General features: G+C 37.0%; 1 protein-coding gene and 1 pseudogene across 1 annotated transcript; both read right to left on the bottom strand.

The window, feature by feature from the left end:
* Nucleotides 1–5,676: 5,676 nt before the first annotated feature.
* Nucleotides 5,677–12,242, bottom strand: LOC117987848 (ecdysone oxidase-like; annotated as a pseudogene).
* Nucleotides 12,243–16,341: 4,099 nt separating this feature from the next.
* LOC117987847 (ecdysone oxidase-like) lies at nt 16,342–21,023 on the bottom strand. The gene is made up of 4 exons (XM_069502734.1): nt 21,016–21,023; nt 19,400–19,521; nt 18,933–19,066; nt 16,342–17,916 (listed from the first exon to the last, which is right to left on the bottom strand). Exons 1-4 carry the CDS (start codon nt 21,021–21,023, stop codon nt 16,342–16,344), a joined length of 1,839 nt encoding a protein of 612 aa, XP_069358835.1.
* Nucleotides 21,024–26,382: the final 5,359 nt, after the last annotated feature.

The raw sequence follows: 26,382 nt of genomic DNA, 5'->3' as shown, positions 1-26,382 counted from the left end.
TCATTGTTGAACACATTTTAATTTTTTTTTAGCTTTATCCCGTTATATGTATGCTATAAGACCTACGTAGCTACCTGCCAACTTTCAAGATTCTATAGGTCAACGGGAAGTACCCTGTAGGTTTCTTGACAGACAGACATACAGACAGACAGACAGACAGACAGAAAACGAAGTGTCCTGTAAGGGCTCCTTTTTTCCTCTTGAGGTACGGAAACCTAAAAATAGGATTTTAAACTGGTTTAAAAATAATAATTATTTTATGCTCGACTTAAATATGCCCTCGCCTACGGCTGGGGTAGTTATCTACCCGAGCCGTAGGCGAGGGCATAAAATAATTATTATTTTTAAACCAGTTTAAAATCCTATTTTTAGGTTTCCGTACCTCAAGAGGAAAAAAGGAGCCCTTACAGGACACTTCGTTTCGGATAATATGGCATGTTTTATGCCCTTGTTGTACAATCTACTAATTAATTATTAGCAAAATACATAATATTGTATTTTGCTCCCTTCTAACACTGGTAAAGCAGTTTTACTTCAATAAAAGAGGTATTCGAACAAAAAAATATTTTTGGAGGGTTTTATAAAAAAAGTCTTACCAGTTATTTTGTCGTCAGGATATATCGTGTCTGGTACATAACATTGCGTCGCTGTCAGAAAGTTGAGTGTAGTAGCAAAGAGTTGAGATCCCGCTCCTGTTGTGGCAATACAAGGGTTATCCCTAAAAACATAGTTAGTACCTTGTTAATACAATAATCATGAATTGTTACTGACTTAAATTAAATAGTCATTTGGCGTCGATTCTCTTGTTTTCTTCTAAACTAAATTTACAGTAGCTGCATCTTATACTTATTAATATTGCTAAAAAAGGAAGAAATATGAATTTTAAATTTAAGTATCCTAAATTTTAGTACATTCTACAAAAAACACGACTGGCAGCTAAAGTCACGAAGTTTGACAGTTCTTAATTAAATTAGGTTTGTCTGTCCTTTTCTTATTACATTGGTAAGAAAAAGATGCAAATACTCTAAAATTTTGTTGCACTCAGAATCAAAACCATTAATTAATAGTCTCTAGTATTATAGAATTATCTTAGATCTGAGACATGCGTCATTAATTACTATGGACCTCATAAGAAAGCTCAGAGTCGCTCAGCGAGCGATAGAGAGAGCTAAGTTTGGAGTTTCTCTACGTGAACAAAATATTAGAAATGAGGAGATCCGTAGGAGAAGCAAAGTAACCAACATAACACAACAGGTTGCAAAGCGAAATTAATATCAATGGGCAGGCCACATAGGTATGAGTAGCTAGAAAACACGATAGATGTTGGAAAAATGGCATATAACTAATTTAAAGAAGACTACATGATTCCCTGGAAGCTTAAGATTTGCTGCAAAAATCTGGAATAATCATCGATATAAATGACAAGATATACCCAAGCGAACAAAATTTTTCTCGGTTTTGGAACAAAATAAATCAGCGCCACCTCTTATATGTAGATACTAATGAACGACCCGTTTGAAATCCAGACGTCACTGAGGTTGCATTCAGTGCTAAATAAATATTTTAGGACCAATGAATTGGTGCCATTTTGCTTGTTCAATGGCCCTGTCCTTACGAAGTAATACATAAGTCAATGGGAACGATTTAATTGAACTACCACCATCTGTTCGCCTAGCCCCAAGTTTACTTCATCTTTAAAATACAAAATGAATACAAATTAAAAAGTTTCTATCTCAGCCAGCAAATTGAAGCCTGACCTGAAGCTGAAGTACAATATTTTAATTAAATGAATTCGAAATGTGTACTTGTTTTAAGAATTATAAAGTAAGTATTTTTTAATGAGTAAATCATTTATTTGTACAAGCCTATTACAATTAAATATTAAAATTACAAATCGAAAATATCATCTTCACTCTTTTCTTTATATTATAATAATAGTAGTTTAGTGTAATAATTTATAGTATACTTAGTAATTGTAGCGATATAGAGAGCCATATTCGCCTAGCGAATTATCTCTTAAAATAAATGTTATAAAAAAACCAACAGGTGGATGCCACTCTTTTTCATTTTTTTTTTTTAACTCACCAAGCCATTTTCGTAGAATTATTGTTTCATGCTGGTGTGTATGGAACGACTAAGACAATTTTCTCGAAGCACTTTAGATATTATACCTATACTTTTTTAGATAAAACACCTGAAATAATACCGACCAAGAGCGAGTCACATTCGCGCACCAGGTGTTCCGTACATTACAAGGAATTGTTTTGGTTAAATAAAATTAAGCTGTTTTAATCAAAATATTGTTTGTTGTGGACCATCTCGGTATAACTACTAAGTTTGTTTGAAAGAATATTGCCGATTTCTAATAAATTAGTTCTGTAGTGTTAACCAAGATCATACCAATTATGTGAAGTTATTAAACGTAAAAACGAACCCGTTACTACGTAAATAACTACATTATAAATGCAAAAGTGTGTTTAGCGTTTAAACTATCGTGAGTGATTTCCCTATTATACATATCTTACACCCGGCTATACTCAGTCTCAACCGCGACGCGTGCGCAAACTGACTCCTTGAAAAAGGACCCCGGATGGGTTCGAAACTAGTCGGACTAACGTCGACTAAACACGTGAGTATAGCCGGGTGTAAGATATGTATAATATAAAAAAGTGTTATTATTTGTTGGTTCATGTGTTTGTTGGTTTGTCCTTCAATCACATCGCAATGGAGCAACGGATCAACGTGATTTTTTGATGGCTATATTAGAGACCTGCGGCTCGATTACGATAAAATGACAGCAACAATGTCACGATCGCAATCACCTTTGATTGGTTAACGCTTGCAGACTATTGGCTACAATACATTGTTGCAACAAGAATACCATACATTCAGCCAATCACAAAAATTGAGATTGTAATAATGATTGACACAGGTTTTCCGCAATCGACTAGCTGGAGAGTGATATAGGATCACAATGGATCGGAGGCGATAGAAGAGATACAGGGAGTCCAAGGATCTGCACAGCCTCAAAGAAGAAAGAAGAAGATGGACTACTTTTTCTCGAAAAATCAAGGAGTTCAAACCTAAATCCACGCGGGCAACACCGCGGGTATAAGCTAGTAGGGTTATAATTTGATGATGTCATCTAATTGTACCTATATCAAATATTTGAAAAGAGCAACCGCCGAGTTTCTTGCTGGTTCTTCTCGGTTAGAAAGGCATTCCGAACCAGTGGTAGATGCATCCGACTATTCGAAAGTACTTGTAAAAGTTTATTTGAGTAAAAAAGTTTTTTTTTTAATTATTGTTCAATATTCTACATTGCGGCGTGTACTACTCAGTGGCGTGCAGCTCATAGAGGCATAAAAGCACTGCTTACCCAAGAAATAGTGACCCTAGTTGAAATAGCTTAATGCTCAATGTAAGTAGGTACCTTCCTAACTACTGCTTACCCTGGCTTTGAACCCTGTGCACGCCACTGGTACTACTACATTTTAATTTCTGAAAATTGTTAATATATCAACTTTTTCGAATACGCATCTTCTAGGCAAGCGCGCTCCATCTTAGGCTCCATTATCACTTGCCAGGTCAGATTGCAGCCAAGCGCTAGTCTATAAATTAAAAAAAAATAACTTATGACTCTCTTTTTATAACGCAAACTCTTTTTTTTATCTCTCCCCCATGAGATAAGATTTTAAGCTTAAGTTAAGCTGTCGCTTGTTGAAAAGTAGGTGTAGTACGTATTTTCATAGTTATTATCAAAAATGAAAATTTCATAATTTGTAAATGAAAACCATTAAGTAACAATAGTTATAAGTTTTTAAATCTATCGTTATTCCGAGCGCTATTAATACATGTGTGTATATACTATACTATAACACATATACAATACATGTCGGTGACGCAACCTTGAATTTTTTACGCATTTTTACCGAACCCAAATTTTTATTAACGTTTTCAATAAACACTTTAAATTGCACAGTTGATTAAATAAAATTTCGGATTATTATTCGCAAGAGAGGTAAAAAACAATATTAGATATTCATATCACAATATCATCGACAGACAGAACACTGCAGTTGTTTAAATAATATCACACTACAGGACTCAGGAGATTTCAAGGGACTAGTATCGAAACGACGCGACATTAAGTAAATAATGATTTTAAATACTTTTTTTCCTTTTGAACTGGGTGTCCTAATATTTATGTTTTTTTTTTAATTTTTTTATTCAGATACAAGTTAGCCCATGACTGCAATCTCACCTGGTGGTAAATGACGATGCAGTCTAAGATGGCAGCGGACTAATCTGGAAGGGGTATGGCAGGTTTTAATAAACCCATGCCCTTTTGGTTTCTACACGGCATCGTACCGGAACGCTAAATCGCTTGGTGGCACGGCTTTGCCGGTAGGGTGGTAACTAGCCACGGCCGAAGCCTCCCACCAGACCAGACCAGAAATTTTAAAATTATAAAATTCCAAATCCCTGCCAGGAATCGAACCCGGGACTTCCCACTAATAACACCACAGCGCTTACCATACCAGCGATTTAAAAACTTACCACCAGGTGCGATTGCAGTCAAGGGCTAACTTGTATCTGAATAAAAATAAAAAAAATGGGCAGGGCACATAGTTCGAAAAACCGATAGACGTTGGGGTCCCAAGGCGCTGGAATTGCGTCCTCGCACCGGTAAGCGCAGCGTTGGATAAGATCCCCCATTAGGTGAACAGACCACACCACACGCCATAATATGAAAATGTCATATTGATGACGATTATGATGAAGATTTCATGTTTTACTATGCCACTGTCCATTTGTCGTTTCAGCTGAACTTCAGTGGATATTATGGTCTTATGAATAAGATTCAACTACCTCAAGATAGGTACTATCGCTTGCAGTGGCGTGCACAGTGTTTGAAGCCAGGGTAGGCATTAGTTAGGTAGGAACCTATTTACTGGCAGGTCCTAATGAAAAATATGCATTGAGCTATTACAACTGGGGTAAGCAGTGCACTTATGCCTCTATGACCTGCACGCCACTGATCGCTTGGTTGTTGGATCAAGCGCAGGGTAGAGTCGGTTCTATATAGACGACATACCTACACTGTAAGCAGTTCCTGATTCTGAAGTCCTGGCCATCGGCACCTTGGCATTTGGACTTTGCTGCCGGTGGGATTCATTCATTCATATTTTAAGATATTTTTTCAAATGTGACAATGTAAACATATTTAAAAGTAAGAATGAAATGGGGAAAAAATTAAACACGGTAGATTATTATTAAAATCGTATTCATTTATTCGCTGTCTAGAACTAGCTATTGTAATATAGATTAGTAATAATATAGATATATGGAAACTGTCTGAGAAACCTTTAAGTAGGTCTTTTTTTGAGGAAACAATTTTGGCATAGTCAATTTTTTGGCCAAGGTTTGGCGTGAGTTGTCCATAAAAATCAATGAAATCGACTAATTTTTTTTAAATGTCCATCGACTTAGTTTCATGTAAAGGATTATTTCATTGTATCGAAAGAAATTATCCTCTGTTTTTGGTTTTGTATGATAGCTCATGACACAATATCATACAAAACAAAAAGGAACGTATTTTCACGGACTCGGATCGGATGAGTGCGTAACCGCCGTTAGGATGTTACGGCATAAATAAAATAAAATGAAATGAAATTTACTTTATTTTACAACGAAACAATAACATAGACATAAAATATAGAGCTATAACTTTAACATAAACGTGGGCGAACAACATTTTTGATAACTTTTTAAAATTGAATACCCATATCGGTGCTCCCTGTGATTTCCAAAATTTTTGAAAAAATTATATGTAATAGACTGAATGAGTACTTAACCGCTAAAAACTTTTTAATTGAACAGCAATATGGTTTTAGATCCAAATCAAACACTCTTTCTGCAGCAATTGACGTAGTTACTAAAATATAAACTAACATAGATAGAAAACATGTGTGTCTAGGCATATTCATAGACTTAAAAAAGCATTCGATTCTGTCAGTCATAAAAAGCTATTACAAAAGCTAAGCAACATGGGAATCGCAGGAACAGCACTGGATATGTTCGTCTCTTACCTTACCAACCGCCAGCAGATCGTACAAATCTCCAATTATAAGAGTGACTCCCAACTGGTGACGTGTGGTATTCCACAGTGCTCGATATTAGGACCATTGCTCTTTCTAATATACGTAAATAATATAGTAAATTTAAATTTATCAGGGCACTTATCACTCTACGCAGATGACACTTGTCTCTTCTATTTTGCACATTCTATTCACGAAGTTATAACACAAGCACAAAAGGATCTAGATATATTAAATGAATGGTTTCTACATAATCTACTTACAATTAATACAACTAAAACATCTTACATGATTTTCAGTGCCAAAAACAAAAAAATACCTAACTACACACCACTTCAGATAAAAAATAGTATTCTAAACAGATCTAAAAAAGAAAAGTATCTAGGCCTAATATTAGATGACAAGCTTATATGGGACTCTCAAATTGACCAAATAACTTCCAAATTAGCATCACTCACAGGAGCATTACGAAAAGTCTCAAATTGCATTCCACCTAAAATCCGAACAATTATTTATAACGCCCTTGCTAAGTCACATTTGGAGTACCTGATAGAAATCTGGGAATCAGCTGCACAAACACACATCAACAGATTACAAAGAACCCAGAATAAACTAATAAAGACACTATTTCATTATAATTACCTAACACCAACTAAAGACCTATATAGAAAGACTAGACTCCTTAACATAAAACAATTATACACATACAACACATGTCTTCTCATTAAAAAAATTACTAGTAAAACTGTACATACCAATATAACATTTAAACAAAAAACTATCAACTATAATCTTAGAAATAAAAGTAAATTACACACTTGGCAACCACGAACAAAAACCTACGGAACTAAAAATATAATGTGTGAGGGTGTACATATGTTTAATAGCTTACCTGAAGTGATAAAACAGACTAAAACCATTGTTCAATTTAAGAATAGGCTAAAGAAATATGTTGCGGACAATATTGTTTAACTAGAACTTGTAATTTGCATAAAATTGAAATAGTTAATAAGTTAGATAAAAAATATTATAATTAGGTATAGACATAGTTAAGTATTATTATAGTAAAATTTAAAAATTGAATTTGTAATGCATGCGTCTGTGTTAGTAGTTACTAAAATGTATATATAACTAATCTTAATGTAAGTGAACAGTATGTTCTTTTTGAGAATAAAATTCTTTAAACCGAAAAATACAATGGCATTTTTACTGTGTTTTGCATAACTTTTTAATAATACAAAAAATACCTTCATTTTAATTATATACCATGGAAGCTTTTTATTTACTAATCGTAATAAAATTACAATTGGTAATAAAATTATTTGGATGATAGACTTATTTAGTTACTCTTTACTCCTCCTTAATCATGTCGGATCCTATTTCTCCGATCACAATCACGGGTGCCATAGTATTGCCACTAGTTTCAGACGGCATTACACTAGCATCTATAACACGTAAACCTTTTACCCCATGAACTTTTAAGAAGTTGTCTACTACTGAATCTTGTGGGTTTGGGCCCATTTTTGCTGTGGCTATTGGATGAAAAACTGTTTGACTTATATGCGTTGAGTAACATTTCCAATAATCATTACTTAGATATTCCCATTCGTCACATTGGGGCAAAATCACTTTAGGAATATAAGCATTCATAGATTTGAATTTGGGAGTATCTAGTAATTTAGTTACTATTTGTATACCATCGCCCGATGCTTGAACATCCCTGTCATCGCTGTAATAATTTGCATTGATATAGGGATGAGTGAATGGGTCGTTGTTTTTCAAACCTATATTACCTTTTGAATAGGGATGTAAAACGTGAAATGCATTAATCATTAACGCTTTATTAGGCTGACATTGCATGAAAGAATCTGCTACTTCATCTTTAAGAGTACCAAGATAGGATCGTGCGATAGATGAATTTTGTCTAAATATTATAGCGTGACATTGAAACTCTGGATAATTCATGTCTTCAGTTCGAGAAAAGAAAGCGCTCAAATTCATTATAAACTCATGTGCTAAATACCCAGTTTTATCATATAGGTATTTTAAAATTTCGAACGTATGTTCACCTTCATTTTCCGGTCCTGGTTCATCCAGACAGATTGGTATTGGAACATATGCGTGATCTTGTAAGTTTTGACCAACAGCTGGTGAATTAAGTTTAACTGGAATATCGTGAGAAACTAGTTCTTCTTCAGGACCTACACCAGATAGCATCAATAGTTGTGGGGTGTTTATAGCTCCACAACTAACAATAACTTCCTTTTCTGCATAAATCGTCTTTTTTTCCCGTTAATTTGAACATCTACACCGTGAGCTCGTAAATCATCATCTATTAATATTTTTGTCACTAAAGCGTTTGTTACAACTATTAAATTCGGCCTATTCCTTGCCGCATTCAAATAAGTACTGTAGGTGCTTGATCTTTGTCCATTTGCCGCAGCTGCTCTTGATATTGCACACAATCCCTGTCCTTCGAACTTATCGGCGTTAATATCATGTACTTTCTTGATTCCAATATAATCCCAAGAGTCTAAAATATCCTGACCTATTTTGCTCAATGTATGGTTAAATGTGTTAACTACAAATGGACCGTTATGCCCATAGTTCTCATATATTTCAGGAATTTCGTTAAGTTTCATGTCTTGTAAATTTTCTGCCTTTCTGAAATATGTATTTACATTTTCTGGTGACCAGCTTGGATTTCCTTCAGCATACCAAGTTTGAAAATCTGAATCACGTCCTCTTACGTAATACATAGCGTTCATTGCACTGGAACCACCGAGCATTTTCCCCCGTGGCCATTGTACTACGCCATTTTTCATTCCTTGGTGCGTTACACCATTGCTTTCTGTAACATATTTCCAGTCGTATTTGCTTTTATACAAGGAGCCATCCAGGCCAGGTATCTGCAACAATTTTATAGTTGAAGTCTTTACTTTATTGGTACTTATACTATCTTATGCACGCAAGTACGTGCCATATCCATTCTAATATTATAAAAGAAAAGGTGACTGACTGACTGCTCTATCAATGCAAAGCTCAATCTATTGGACAGATCGAGCTGAAAGGCATGTAGAATGTAGATAGCTATTATGACGTAGACATCCGTTAAGGAAAGATTTTTGAAAATTAAACCCAGGGGGTAAAATAGGAGTTAGAAAATTGTGTAGTCCACGCGGGCAAAATCGCAGGCTAGTCTAAATATTCAAGGAAAAGTGACTGACTGACTTTTTTTGTGATGTAACCACAAATTAACAGTTTTCGGATTTTTCGCTTTACCTGTCCTATAAGACATTGCTACTTGTCAAATTTCATGACTCTAGATTAACGGTTAGTTGCCTATAGGTTTTGATTCCCATCAGGTCTTGACAGACAGACAGACAGAGAGGCATACAGACAAAGAAGTGATCTCTTAAGGGTTCCTTTTCCTTTTGAGGTGTAGAACCCTAAAAAGGGACAACTAAACAGACAGATTATTGCATTTATAATTAGAATGGATAGATAATTAACAAATTCTCCCCGGTGCTTCTACTGCTTGAGGCATGTTTGCTTTAATGCTCAAGTAGAGGAAGTGACGTACTAACGAATTTTTAGGTATAGTTACCGGCAATTAAACAGTATTCTGACATACGATGCGAGTGCGATCTCGCGCAGGTGTTGTTCCACGCGTTCGTGTATTATGTACGCACTCACACTAATGCAGATGGCGAACGTGCGGGCTGACGTGCTGCGCTCCCGCGCGTCGAACGCCCCACTGACGCTTAAAAAATGCTATTGCGACGCGTCTTGCGATGAAGTTCAAGAGCGACTATTTAATTGGCGCGTACTATAGGTATAACTTGACGTGATGTGTGGCACAATTTAAGAAATAAACATTTTTCTTTCTTTCTTCTTTCAAATCTATTTTATACATACAACAGATTCAGCAGGTGGCTCGGGTCCAGCTTCAAGAAGCAGAACATTCCAATCACTAATTTCACTGAGTCGATTTGCTAGAACACAGCCAGCCGTGCCTCCTCCCGCGATAATAAAATCGAATTTTTCCGAATCTGCAAATGTTACAAACCACTGAATAATAATAAACTAAATAAATACTTTGTTGTTTTGTTAATCTTTAATCTATATATATAAAAGGAAAAGGTGACTGACTGACTGACTGAATGACTGACTGATCTATCAACGCACAGCTCAAACTACTGGACGGATCGCGCTGAAATTCGCGTGCAGATAGCTATTATGACGTAGGCGTCCGGTAAGAAAGGATTTTTCAAAATTCAACCCCTAAAGGGGTAAAATAGGGGTTTGAAGTTTGTATGAAAGTCTGTCAGTTTTGAAGTTAGAATCGCGAAATTTGTAGTTAATATTTTTGAAATTAGCAGTATGACATATTTTATTAAGCTCATATGTTAAACTAGCTTATCTCGCGACTTCGTCCGCGTGGACTACACAAATTTCAAATCCCTATTTCACTCCCTTAGGGGTTGAATTTTCAAAAATCCTTTTTTAGCGGATGCCTACGTCATAATAGCTATCTGCATGCCAAATTTCAGCCCGATCCGTCCAGTAATTTGAGCTGTGCGTTGATAGATCAGTCAGTCAGTCAGTCTGTCAACTTTTCCTTTTATATATTTAGATTCTCATTGTTAAAGATCAACCGTAAGGGTGTAAAATAGGGGTTTAAAATTTGTTTAGGTACTCCACGCGGACGAAGTCGCGGGCATAAGCTAGTTTTCAAATAATATTGGGGGTTTCAGAGCCTTACTAGTATTTAATTTATCCATCTCCTCTTCGGGAGATCGATCCCGGGCACGCATCTCTATCTTTTTGGAGCTATCTGCATTGTAAACAATTAATTAATTATTTTCTTGTTTTAACGGTGAGGGAAAACATACCTGAGAGTTCTACATAATGTTCTCAAAGGTGTCAATTCGCACTTAGTCAGTGTGGTGGACTATGACCAAACTTTTCTCTTTCTGAGAGGAGATCCGTGCTCAGTACTGAGTCGGTGATGGATTGATAATGATAATGATGATGATTAGCGGTTTTATAAAAAATGTTACCAGTAACTATGTCGTCAGGACATGTCCTGTCTGGCACAAAACATTGTGTCGCTGTCAGAAAGTTGAGTGCAGTAGCGAAGAGTTGAGATGCCGATTCAGTTGTGGCAATACAAGTGTTATCCCTGAAAACATAAGAAATATAATCATTTTTGTTAGTGACTTGACTAGTCTCAATAAAAATTGAAATACAGGTATAATACGCGACAGGTCGAGATGGCAGTCGGGGTATGAAGTGGGGGGGACACCACGCACACCCGCACGTCCCTTGCGCTATCCCGCTAGATGTCAGGTAAGAATTTATTTACGAAAATCCACCCCTAAAGTGTTAAAATGGAGGTTGCAAAGTTATATGAAAGTCCTATGTTTTTGAAGTTATGGTTGTGAAAATCGGCTTTTAGGTATTCTGTGTAAGTATGTACCTAAAAGTAAGAAGTTACTTAAGTGAGGCTCAAAATTGGTGGTGAGGTAAAATTTCAAATCTCATGAGAAACTAGAAATTTTACTCGGATGAAGTCGCGGACAACTGCTAGTTATGCATAAAAATAAATATTTTTTTTTTAGAAAATACAGGTAAAGTTCTTTCATATGATACCCCACTTGGCATAGTAATCTCATTGTGAACGTTGAAAATATTAATTATTTCATTAACTTATTTTAATTATTTTTTGTGATGTACCTACCTATCCACAAATTCAGGGTTTTCGGATTTTTCCCCTTACGTGTGCTGCCTACCTGCCTGCCAAATTTCATGTTTCTAGGTCAAGGGGAAGTATCCTATAGGTTTCTTGACAGACACGACAGTCAGACAGACTACAAGGATTCCTTTAGAGGTACGGAACCCTAAAAATTAATAAAAGTTTTCCATCCCGACTTTGAAGAGAGTAAAAATAGTGCAGCCGTGAAAAATAAAAAATAGACAGAAACACTGTCGCATCAATAAGTTTATAATATAAAAATGGATTATTTTAGTAAATTAATTAGAAATGTGTATCAATTTAAAAATTTATAAAGGAACTAAAAATATTATTTAGTCACTCACCAAACCATTTTCGTTGAATTACTGTTTCATGCTGGGTACACGACGAATGTAATTTTCTCGAAGCGCACTCGATTTTATATGCATTTTTTGGTAAAACACCTGAAAAAACACAGATCAAGGGTGAACCAGACACGTGTACCAAGAGCTCCGATTATTATAATATATTATATTGTTACCAAAACAATATAATATAACCATAATAAAAATATTTTTGTTAAATAAAACTGCCTCAAACAAATCCCCTTTGTATTGGATCATGTAACTAAGTTTGTATAGGTAAGTAGCTGATATTATATCAGACCAAAACTAAAGAACGGGGTACTACGTAACTTACCTTTTCTCGAAGCGTTTCATCGTTTATTCGAACAGTCATAACTTCGGTGTGGATGACGCTAGAAAGCTGAAATTTTCAGGATAGGGTGTCCTCAGCAAACTTACTACTTAACTAACTTAGCTTTTATGATTTTTCTTACTTTTTACTACTACTACTACTAAGTACCACTTATCACTCTGGCTGGGTATATTTGGATATTTCTAATTTCTTAAAGGCTAGGATCTAGGTCATGTCATTGTTATTAGTTCTGCTGCATATGCAATAAAAAAGATTCGCCAGTTGACAGACAGAAACGGCGAGACTATTATATTTTAGTAACTTTCAAAGCATTATGTCATATGGTATATTATTATGGGGTAACGCTGCTGATATAAATTCTATTTTTGTGCTGCAGAAAAGGGCTGTTTGAGCCATATATATTAAATAGTATGGGACCACGAGAGTCACTGAGAATTAAATTTAGGGAAGTTAAAATTATGACAGTCCATAATTAATATATTTTTGAAAATTTATTGTACGTAGGTACATACAAACATAAATAAATTATAAATAATTATAATATACGGTCATAATGTAAATACTAGAAATAAAAATAAACTTGTAACGCCCGCCTCTAGGCTAAGTAAATTTAGGAATTCATTTGCTTGTAATTCTATAGGTACGTTTTTGTAATAAGCTTCTAGAAAACATATTGAAGATGTCTCTCTACTAGTTCAAAGTTTTCATACAACTTAAACTTATTGAAAAATACAATTACATAAATACAATTTTACATTGTAATAGGATTTTTCGCTTGGGAATGAGTTGCTTAGCGGCTTTGTGATAGCTCTAATAAGTTTAAGTGATTTTGTAAAGAGCTTTAGTTTTAAGCTTGCATAGTAACTATTACCACTATATCTTACAAATCCAATAACTGACAATCAAAAAAGTAATTTATTACCTATTTTGAATAAATTATTTAAATTTTGAATTTTGGTTACATAGGTTCGCTCTTCCAAAACGACGGTATTATTGACCGAGACGTGAACAATAGAACGAATGCGGGATGGATGAAATGGCGACAGGTCTCAGGTGTTATATGCGACCCGCAAATGCCCCTTGAACTTAAGGGGAAATGTTATAAAACAATCGTTAGACCTGTCCCATTGTATGGTTCAGAATATTGGCCGGTAAAAGGGACAGATGAAAGACGAGTATTAGAAGAATGTTAAATATGCATGAGGAAGGAAAAAAGAGGAGAGGACGACCAAAGAAAAGGTGTGAAAGAGGATATGCGTGTAAAAGGGGTGGATAATTAAGTTGACGGATGACAGAAGTGAGTGGTAGAAAAAGACATGTTGTGCCGACCCCACGTAGCGTGAGATAAGGTAAGGAAGAAGAAGAAGGCTAGGCAGGTTAATTTATAATATCATTATCACGTTTCCCTCGTAATACAATAATTTATGAAAATCATTTGAATTAAATTGCACACTTGACTAAGTACGGATTATTATTCACAAAGGACTTAAAAAGTAAGTAAGTATTATGTGCATCACATCATCGATGGAATAATATCTGCAGTTGGTTAAACAAAATAATATATAAGTACAAGACGCATCCAGAGATGACAAACAGTATGATGATGGGTATCCGAATATAATTTCAATAAAATAATCAAAATTTTAAATATTCTTCAAGAGTTCGAATAACTTTTCGGAGAACGAGCCTTTTAAGCAATTTAATATTACCGAGGAAGAAAAACATCGAGAGGAAACCCGCATGCCTGAGAGTTTTTTAAATTCTCATTTTTCTTCAACCGCACCGCGCGCCACCGTAAGGAATTTCACCCTCACCACCTGTGTGTCTGGTGCACTTCGACCGTCTGCTGTGCCAGATCCTTCTTTCCACGCACATGCAAACTGTGAAACCAACTCCCATCAGCGGTGTTCCCACTAGATTACAACATGGGGTTATTCAAGGGGGTAACCAATAAATTCCTAAAGGTCCGGCAACGCATCGGCGGTTCCTCTGGTGCTGCAAATGTTCATGGACGGCGGTAATCACTTAACATCAGGTGACCCGCCTGCTCGTTTGCTCGCTATCTCTATTTAAAAAAAATGCGAGATGAGCTTGCGCTTGATACCAGTCATGCTTAATTAAAAGCCATGATGAGGTCAAGGTTGGAGGGCACTTGCCTAGAATACTTACGACTACTTGCTACGACTCGCTTGATGTCGTCATCCACCTAGCGGCCGTGTGCCATTTCGATGGGAGAGAGAGAGGTAAAGTTTGAGATGATGATTTTGACACATTGAGATGGCAATCGGGGTGGGGACGCCCCGCACAGCCCCCACGCCTACCCAGTGCGGGATAGTGCGGGTGACGTGCGGGCGTGCGAAGCGTCCCCCCGCCTCAAACCCCGATTGCAATCTCGACCTGTTGCGATTCATAAACTTTATCTCTATCTTATTCTAATCTCTTGTTAATGTTAAAATCTCTACTAACTACTAGGTGGTACTAGATTATGCTCGCGACTTCGTCCGCGTGCACCACACAAATTTCGAAACCCTATTTTAGTAGCTTATATCTTAATAGCTATTTGTATGGCTAGCCCGATCCGTCCAGTAGTTTGAGCTGCGTGTTAATAGATCAGTCAGTCAGCTTTTCCTTTTGTATTCAGATTACCTAAAAATAAATATTTTTGTCGCTCTCCGCCTCACGGCTATGTGTTGCACACAGCAGAAATTTATGACGCCTCAGACATACAACCTAACAAAATAAGTCTTAGACCGGCCATACACGGACTGCTCAAGCAGTCAGAGTCAACAGCTTGAAGCAGTCCATCCTGACTGCTTCAAGCTGTCCATTTATGGCTGGTCTTACTAAAAATTTGAAGTCACTAAAATGTCATTATGAAGTATGTGTAACTATTATAACACGTCCATAGTAATAATATAAATGATAATGAGTGGCTGTCTGTTCATTACCTTTTTACGGCTCAGTCGTTGAACCGATATCTTGATAAAATTAATTCGGCACAGAAACTAGCTTGCATCCTGAAAACGGACAAATGATAGAATTTTTATGGCGGAAAAATCAAGGATTTCCGATGAGGTTCCCGACGAAACGAAAAACCTAAACATGAAACAGCTAGTTCTCGATATTGATGTAGGTACCTATAGTACGCGACAGGTCGAGATGGCAATGGGCAGTGGAGATCATATTCATTTATTCACTGTCTAGAACTAGTTAGTTGAGTAATACTATAGATATATGGAAACTGTCTTAGAAATCTTTAGGTCTTTTTTTGAGGAAACAATTGCTAAAATAGTCAAATTTTTGGTCAAGCGTGAGTTGTCCATAAAAATCAGTGAAATTGACTAAACATTTTTTAATGCCGATCGATTCAGTTTCATATAAGGATCATTTCATTGTATCAAAAGAAACAATCGGGACATCTGGATTTCTCCATACTGTCCCAGTTAAAATAACACACTGTATAATGTCGACTTAGGAGCCTTTTAGGATGAACTGCATAAATAAAAATAAATAAAATGAAATATACTGTATTTTACAACGAAACAATAACATAGACATAAAATATAGAGCTATAACTTTAACATAAACGTGGGCGACAAACAGTTTTCATAATTTTTTTAAATTGAATAGGGTACCCAAAAAAATACATTGGAATTTTTACTGTGTTTTGCATAACTTTTTAATAATACAAAAAAGACCTTCATTTTAATTATATACCATGGAAGCTTTTTATTTACTAATCGTTATAAAATTACAATCGGTAATAAAATTATTTGGATGACAGATTTATTTAGATACTTCATACTCCTCCTTAATCATGTCGGCTCCTATTTCTCCGACCGCAATCACGGGTGCCATAGTATTGCCACTAGTTTCAGACGGCATCACACTAGCATCTATAACACGTAAACCTTTTACCCCATGAACTTTTAAGAAGTTATCTACTACTGAATCTTTGGGTTTCGGGCCCATTTTTGCTGTAGCTATTGGATGAAAAACTGTTTGACTTATGTGCGTTGAGTAACATTTCCAATAATCATTACTTAGATATTCCCATTCGTCACATTGGGGCAAATTCACTTTAGGAATATAAGCGTTCATAGATTTGAATTTGGGAGTATCTAGTAATTTAGTTACTATTTGTATACCATCGCCTGATGCTTGAGCATCCCTGTCATCGCTGTAATAATTTGCATAAATTTTGGGATAAGTAAATGGGTCGTTGTTTTGCATACTTATATAACCTTTTGAATAAGGATGTAAAAGGTGAAATGCAAAAATTATTAACGCTTTATTCGGCTGGCATTGCATGAAAGAATCTGCTACTTCATCTTTAAGTGTTCCGAGATAGGATCGTGCGATAGATGAATTTTGTCTAAATACTATAGTGTGACATTGAAACTCTGGATAAGACATGTCGTCAGTTCGAGAAAAGAAAGCGCTCAAATTCATTATAAACTCATGTGCTAAATACCCAGTTTTATCATATAGGTATTTTAAGATGTCGAACGTATGTTCACCTGCATTTTCCGGTCCTGGTTCATCCAGACAGATTGGTATTGGAACATATGCGTGATCTTGTAAGTTTTGACCAACAGCTGGTGAATTAACTTTAACTGGAATATCGTGAGAAACTAGTTCTTCTTCAGGACCTACACCAGATAGCATCAATAGTTGTGGGGTGTTTATAGCTCCACAACTAACAATAACTTCCTTTTCTGCATAAATCGTCTTTTTTTCCCCGTTTATTACAACATCTACACCGTGGGCTCGTAAATCATCATCTATTAATATTTTTGCCACGAAAGCATTTGTAACCACTCTTAAATTCGGCCTGTTCCTTGCCGCATTCAAATAAGTACTGTAGGTGCTTGATCTTTGTCCATTTGCCGCAGCTGCTCTTGATATTGCACACAATCCCTGTCCTTCGAACTTATCGGCGTTAATATCATGTACTTTCTTGATTCCAATATGATTCCAAGAGTCTAAAATATCCTGACCTATTTTGCTCAATGTATGGTTAAATGTGTTAACTACAAATGGACCGTTATGCCCATAGTTCTCATATATTTCAGGAATTTCGTTAAGTTTCATGTCTTGTAAATTTTCTGCCTTTCTGAAATATGTATTTACATTTTCTGGTGACCAGCTTGGATTTCCTTCAGCATACCAAGATTGAAAATCTTGATCCTGTCCTCTTACGTAATACATAGCGTTCATTGCACTGGAACCACCGAGCATTTTTCCCCGTGGCCATTGTACTACGCCATTTTTCATTCCTTGGTGCGTTACACCATTGCTTTCTGTAACATATTTCCAGTCGTATTTGCTTTGATACAAGGAGCCATCCAGGCCAGGTATCTGCAACAATTTTAAAGTTGAAGTCGTTACTTTATTGGTACTTATACTATCTTATGCACGCAAGTGCGTTCCATATCCATTCTAATATTATAAAAGAAGAGGTGACTGACTGCCTGCTCTATCAATGCAAAGCTCAATCTATTGGACGGATCGAGCTGAAAGGCATGTAGAATGTAGATAGCTATTATGGCGTAGACATCCGTTAAGGAAAGATTTTTGAAAATTAAACCCTAAGGGAGTAAAATAGGAGTTAGAAAATTCTGTAGTCCACGCGGTCAAAATCGCAGGCTAGTCTAAATATATTCAAGGAAAAGTGCCTGTTTGACTGACTTTTTTGTGATGTAACCACAAATTAACAGTTTTCGGATTTTTCGCTTTACCTGTCCTATAAGACATTGCTACTTGTCAAATTTCATGACTCTAGATTAACGGTAAGTTTCCTATAGGTTTTGATTCCCATCAGGTCTTGACAGACAGACAGACAGAGAGGCATACAGACAAAGAAGTGATCTCTTAAGGATTCCTTTTCCTTTTGAGGTGTAGAACCCTAAAAAGGGACAACTAAACAGACAGATTATTGCATTTATAATTAGAATGGATAGATAATTAACAAATTCTCCCCGGTGCTTCTTCTGCTTGAGGCATGTTGGCTTTAATGCTCAAGTGGAGGAAGCGACGTATTAACCAATTTTTAGGTATAGCTACCGGCAATTAAACAGTATTCTGACCTATGATGCGAGTGCGATCTCACGCAGGTGTTGTTCCACGCGTTCGTGTATTATGTACGCACTCACACTAATGCAGATGGCGAATGTGCGGGCTGACGTGCTGCGCTCCCTCGCGTCGAACGCCCCACTGACGCTTAAAAAATGCTATTGCGACGCGTCTTGCGATGAAGTTCAAGAGCGACTATTTAATTGGCGCGTACTATAGGTATAACTTGACGTGATGTGTGGCACAATTTAAGAAATAAACATTTTTCTTTCTTTCTTCTTTCAAATCTATTTTATACATACAACAGATTCAGCAGGTGGCTCGGGTCCAGCTTCAAGAAGCAGAACATTCCAATCACTAATTTCACTGAGTCGATTTGCTAGAACACAGCCAGCCGTGCCTCCTCCCGCGATAATAAAATCGAATTTTTCCGAATCTGCAAATGTTACAAACCACTGAATAATAATAAACAAAATAAACACTTTGTTGTTTTGTTAATTTTTTAAATAATATTGGGGGCTTCAGAGCCTTACTAGCATTTAATTTATCCATCTCCTTTTCGGGAAAACATCGTGACGAAACCTACATGCCTGAGAGTTCTACATAATGTTCTCAAAGGTGTTAATCCGCACTTGGTCAGTGTGGTGGACTATGACCAAACTCTTTTCTTCTCTTTTCTTTCTGAGAGGGCACTCGTGCTTAGTACTGAGTCGGCGATGGGCGATGAAAAAATGATGATGATTTTTGGCGGTTTTATAAAAAATCTTACCCGTAACAATGTCGTCAGGAGATTTCCTGTCTGGCACAAAACATTGTGTCGCTGTCAGAAAGTTGAGTGTAGTAGCGAAGAGTTGAGATGCCGATCCGGTTGTGGCAATACAAGTGTTATCCCTGAAAATGTAACAAAATTTATAGTCATTTGTTAGTGACCACAGACCACCGTATATAGAAAGGTAGGTAGGTAGACGCCTAATAGCCGGATACCCCTGATCGCCAAGCTTAGGCAGTCGCTTAGCATAAAAGTCGGCCCACGCCCGTTCGGTACCCTCATTGCGCACATTTGACTTTTGAGTCCACCAATCACAACAAAGCATTCTCCCCTGTCCCCCGCCAACATTTTACGATTTTGGTTTCATGCAAAACCTTGTATATGCGTATTCTTGAGGTTGAATTCTCTGTATTAGTGAGTTACATAATCTCAATATAAAATAGAAATCCTACATACCTAGGATTATTTTAGAGTTATTTCATAAACAAATTATGTAGGTAGATTAAAAAAGCAACAAGTGCTTAAAATAATTATTATTGACGATTAAAATCGATACGAAAATTGAGTTATGGTAGGGAAACATGAACTTCTTAATTTTGAATATTTTTATATATTGCAATTTTTTGCTTCATATAATGTATACTGTATAGCTCTTGACTGCAATTTCCCTGATGGTAAGCTAAGATGCAATCTATAAGGCGGAAGCCGGCCAGTCTGGAAGGGATGCGGCAGTTTTAACTACACCTACCTATACCCCTTGTTAATTTCTAACTTTCTACGCAGAACTGGGCATCATATCAGGACTACAACTAAGTGAATGATTAATTATTATAGAATGGAATAAAATAGATCGATTTTTTAATTAAAATAATCTTTTGCAAGTGCATTTGACTCGTCAAAAGAATTTACTACGGATTCGGAGTGCCATTCCTACCGAGAAGATTGGGTTAAATGACTACTACTAGGTATATTATTACTACTTACATTTGAAGGTAAAGAATTAATAGAAGTTTTCCAACCCAACTTTGAAAGAAAAGAGTAAATGGAATAGTAGAACCGTTAAAAAAAAATAGATAGACACACTGTATATCAATTTTTGAAATATATAAAAGGAAAAGGTGACTGATTGAATGACTGACCCATCAACGCACAGCTCAAACTACTGGACAGATCGGGCATGCAGATAGCTTTTATGACGTTGACATCCGCTAAGAAAGAGGTTTTGAAAATTCAACCCCTAAGAGGGTGAAATAGGGGTTTGAAATTTGTGTAGTCCATGCGGACGAAGTCGCGAGCATCAGCTAGTAATATATAAAAGGAAAAGCTGACTGACTGACTTATCTATCAACGTACAGCTCAAACCACTAGACGGATCGGGCTGACATTTGGCATGCAGATAGTTATTATGACGTAGAATTTTACAAAATTCAACCCCTAAGGGGGTATTACAGAGGTTTGAAATTTGTGAAGTGCACGCGTACGTAGACGCGAGCATAAGCTGGTAAGTTTATAATATAAGAACGGATTACTTTAGTAAATAGTAAATTAATTTAAAATATGTATCAGTATAAAAATTTATAAACTAAGTAGGTACAAAAAAATATTTATTCACTCACCAAACCATTTTCGTTGAATTACTGTTTCATGCTGGGTACCGAATGTCTAAAGTAATTTACTTTAAGCACACTCGATATTATATACTTTTTTTGGTATACACCTGAAAAAACATAGATCAAGAGCGAATCAGATACGCACACCTAGAGTTCCGTACATCCAAAACAATTTTTTTTTAAATTATCCAACTGCCTCAAGCAAACCCCTTTTGTTTTGAATCATGTAACTTAGTTTGTATACCTAATATTATCTCTGCATAGTACCTATAAAATAAAGTCACTTCCCGCTGTATGTATGTGTGAACGCGTCGATTTTTTAAACTACGCAACGGATTTTAATGCGGTCACCAATAGTTAGAGTAATTAAAGAGAAAGGTAGTTTAATAGGTATAGTTTAATTCTCAAAAAATTAGAGATCCTAGGGATATTGAAATTCTCTCATTTGAGAGTTTCCGAGGCGTGCGCTGCCTAAACGTTCAAAGTTACACGAAAACAATGTATGGTGAAATTGTTTCTCTTAAAAAGTTCTACAAAAAATTAGCAATAGCATACATGTATCTTTTAAGGTTGACTCACAATAATCAATTTTATGATTTTCAATTAATGTGATCTGAAATAAAGCATTACTTTCGAAGGCGTTTTTACTGACATATTATAAATTCTTTTCGAAATAAAATAGTTGACCATCTTATCTATAATATTAAAAATGAATCACTCATGATGGTCATCGCAAATCTCGAGAACAGCTGAACTGATTTCGCTAATTCTTTTTTTATAATACTAGCTTATGCTCGCGACTTCGTCCGCGTGGACTACACAAATTTCGAACCCCTATTCCTCCCCTTTCGTAGGGGTTGAATTTTCAAAAATCCTTTCTTAGTGGATGGCTATGTCATAATAGGTAGCTATCTGCATGCCAAATTTCAGCCCGTTCCGTCCAGTAGTTTGAGCTGTGCGTTGATAGATCAGTCAGTCCGTCAGTCAGTCAGTCACCTTTTCCTTTTATATATTTAGATTCCTTGAAGAACGAGGATGGTTCTTACGGAGAGAAAAATTTAAAAAAATTGAATCGACTGTTAGGCGGAACGAAGTTCGCCAGCGAGCTAGTCTGAAATATTTATTAACAATTTAGACCAAAATTGCCCTTTACATAATCATAGAACTAGGTAGGTAATATTAATATCCTCACGCATCTCCCATTAAATTAAACAACTAATTTAAACAGTCTAAATTTCACGCTTGATTTCAGATTATTAAGTATTCATAAGAGAGGTAAAAAAAAAATACTGTAAATATCCGTATCATACCTATCGTGGAGAGAAAAACTGCAGTTGTTTAAATAAAATCATATTATAACTACAATATAGTTACCTACCTACTTCAAGAGATTAGCAACGTTCAATGAAATGAAATTTAAAATACGAAGGTATAAGTCCCGCAAATTGCTAATGCGCGTGGCCGCCATTTTAGTGACGTCAGCACTAGACTGAAGTTTCGAGCTGATGGTATATTTTTCACGAATATATATTCGTGATATTTTTATTTCGGCTGACGTCATTTCGATGTTATTGACACATGGTTCCAGCGCAATAGCAAATTGCGCTATACCTACTTTTATGAAAATAAATAATTTTCCCTTTTTGATCTCTCTGGTTGGGTCAGTTTGGATACGCTAGGTCGTGTTATTGTGATTAATTACTTACGTTCATTTATACATAAAGTTTATCTTTTGATAGTTCCCAGTTTTCCAAGGAGATTTATTACGGAGTCAAACTTCGACTATATCGTATTCCTCACTTTGTTGCTAGAAAGCTCATGAATAAATCCGAACTTTAACTTCGTATACAAGGAATCTATTCAATCGTAGTTTTGTGTATACGTATAGCCACTAGATGATGCTCGTGACTTCATCCGCATTCCGCATGAATTTGCGTTTTTTTAAAATCCCACGGGAACCTTTTGATATTCCGGAAGTAAATCCTAGCCTTTGTTCATCCTTGCGCTGCAAGCTATCTTTCTGCTTGATTTTCACGGCCCAACAGTTTAACCGATTTTGATGAAATTTGGTACAAAGTAAGCTTATATCCCAGGGATGGACATAGGCTATCTTTTATCCCGAAAAATCATAGAGTTCCCACGGGATTCTTAAAGGCCGTTTAACCGATTTGTATGAAATTTTGTACAGAGGTAGCTTGCGTCCTGGAAATTGACATAGGCAATTTTTTTGGCCCGAAAGAACTCCCACGGGATTAATAAAAATCTAAATCCACGCGTAGGAACTCGCGGGCATCACCTAGTTATAAAATAAATACTATTTAATATAACTATCTAGACGCAGAACCGATGGCCGCTAGGGCAGACGTGTTCTGGAGTGGAGACCGCGTATCAGCAAGCGCAGTGTGGGACGACCTCCAACCCGCTGGACTGACGACCTTAAGAAGGTAGCGGGAAGTGGGTGGATGAGGAAGGCAGAGGATCTTGTGTGGTGGCGTGCTCTTGGGAAGGCCTATGTCCAGTAGTGGACGCAAACAGGCTGATTGATTGATTGATAACTATCTAGATCATTATCTATCAGTAGTTAGGTAGGCAATGAACCAAAAACTTAATTAGCTGTAATCCGCTGAAACAGGTCGAATCTGTATGATGCAACATGCAGCATGCGAAATGCACCGCCCGCCCTCCCACTGCTAACCATGCAGGAAAAGCAGCCAAAGGAGATGTACTTAGACCTTACAATGCACAATTGCAAAGTCACTTTGCAATTGTGCATTGTAAGGTACCGGAGCATCCTCATGAGATGTATCATGAGGATGCTCCGGTGTCGGGGCGAAACGTGCGTCAAGTGTGTTTTGGGATTTCAGTGGTGCTGCGTGGTGGTAGTGCGTATTGCTTGCCGAGTGGCTGCTTTTCCTGCATGGTTAGCAGTGGGAGGACGGGCGGTGCATTTCGCATGCTGCATGTTGCATCATACAGATTCGACCTGTTTCAGCGGATTACAGCAAATTAAGTTTTTGGTTCATTGCATATCATGGACTTCCGCAAAGTAACGCCTGCTTCTATACAACAGTAGTTAGGTGGGTTACTGTTATCATTGGCTATCACGTTTCCTACAATAATTACCTACAATAATTAGTTTAAGATAACGGATTCAACAGCGACACAAGAGAGGTAAAAAAATTAAATAAATTCTGCATCACATCATCGATGGCAAACAACCTGCAGGTGTTTAAATAAAGTTATATAAATACAAGAGATGGGTTGGTATCAGAAAAACTTTCCATAAAATATGTAGGTAATTAAAATTTTAAATATTCTTCAAAAGAGTTCGGCTATTAATTCCGCACTAACTTTGCGAAGAACGAGCGTTTTAAGCAATTATACGATATACCTAGGCTAATTTGCTTTAACAGGGAAGAAATACATCAAGAAGAAACCCGCATGCCTGAGTGTTTTTACTTTTTAGGGTTTACACATAAATACAAACCTGCATACATAGACTGCCAAAATAAAAACCCTTCCTTTTGGCTTTGCCGTAGTCGGGTAAAAATATATTTGGCACAGAAATAGCTGGCATCCAGAAAACGGACAAAGGATAGACTTTTTATGCCGGAAAATCAAAGAGTTCCGATGGGGTTTCCGAATTCCGACGGAACGAAAACCTAAACTTGATACAGCTAGTTCTCGATATGATTTAGGAACCTATAGTCCGCGACAGGTCGAGATGGCAAGAGGCAATCGGTGAGAGAACGCCTCGCACATCCGGACAGCTCCTACGCTGATGCGGTGCGGGCGAGCGCGGGTGACTTGCGGGAATGCAGGGCATCCCCCCGCCTTATACCCTGATTGCCATCTCGACCTGTCGCGGACTATATTTAACTAATTTTATCTATGTAAAATTTCAATGAGGAGTCATTAAAAATATTGTAATAGCTATTGTAATTTATATTTTCCGTATTAAGCATCAATTGGGCGTTAATACGATTATAAGAACAGCTGTCAGCATCTCGGTAGAGCAAAAATATTTTTCCTTTTCATGAAACCCACTCTTTTTTTCGTGAGAATATCAGCTGTTATGACTGCTTCCGCACCCGGGGAGCCCCGTAAGTTTTGTTGGACTGTTACCGACTAAAGCCTACAACCTGTCCTACGACCTACGTATCGCCTAGTGCCCAGCTAGGGGCTGAACTCGTTCGCGTAAGTGAGTTTGCCGAGGAAAACCCGCCTCCGGGACCAATAAAATGTCCGTACCCACCAGGCGTGTTACGGATATTCGCATCCGCATCTGCATCAATTAATTCGGAGCTTTTACGGATGCGGATTCATATTTGCAACAAGTCATCATCATTATCATCATCAACAACAACCGATAGACATCCACTGCTGGAGATAGGTCTCCTGTAGGGACTTCCACACGCCACGGTTTTGTGCTGCTTGAATCCAGCGGCTCCCTGCGACTCGTCTGATGTCGTCCGTCTACCTAGTGGGGATCTTCCAACGCTGCGTCTTCCGGTGCGAGCTCACCATTCCAGCACCTTGAGACCCCAACCTCTATCAGTTTTACGAACTATGTGCCCTGCCCACTGCCAAAACAAGTAAAGACCAGCAAATAAAGTGGGCGGGGCCACAGTGGCGAGTGCCTCGCGCGTGTTTGCTAGTTATTTTCTTTGTTCGTTAACTGACCAATCAAAAAGTGTACAATGGTACCGAACAGGGATGTTGCGGATATTCGCATCCGCATCCGCAAATGCGGAACATTCGCATTAATTTAGACATCCGCGTCCGCAACAGCATCCGCGGATGGGAACTTCTAATAATCCGCATCCGCATTCGCGGATGTGAACTTCTAATAATCCGCATCTGCATTATTAGAAGTATGTCAAAATATTGGTTTCCGCAATAACCATGCTATCCATTGTCTGAGGTGCACCAGGAACTTTACGTGTTAAGAATTAAGAATGAGTTTCCAAATTCAATGATTCCAACGAACCATCATATTTGAGTCTGCTTTTGAGCAGCTATTCAGGTTTGTACTATAAGCTTTATGGATGACATTATTCTGACCTTACCTAAACCACGTAAAGAAATGGATAGGTAATAAAGTTTTGAAGCTTGTGAACACGATAAACAAAGATTGTCACTTTGTTTACCGTATTCAAGGTTTAGTTAGGTGTCGTCGATTAAAAAGAAAAATTGAAGAAAAAAAGTTATTTAAAAGTTTATTTACAAATAAACTAATAGGTACGTCAGCAAGTTATCTTAAATGGCCAGTGGGGGTTAGTATGAGATTTTACATCACACAAACGTTGAAAGAATTTGTAAAGTAAAATGGGACTTAATTGCAAGTTTTATAGCTCAAATTCGTCCATACAT

This window comes from Maniola hyperantus, chromosome 13 (genome assembly GCF_902806685.2).
Source record: "Maniola hyperantus chromosome 13, iAphHyp1.2, whole genome shotgun sequence".
NCBI lineage: Eukaryota > Metazoa > Arthropoda > Insecta > Lepidoptera > Nymphalidae > Maniola > Maniola hyperantus.
Note: the sequence above shows the minus strand (reverse complement) of the source record. Positions and strands in the feature narration are given on the sequence as shown.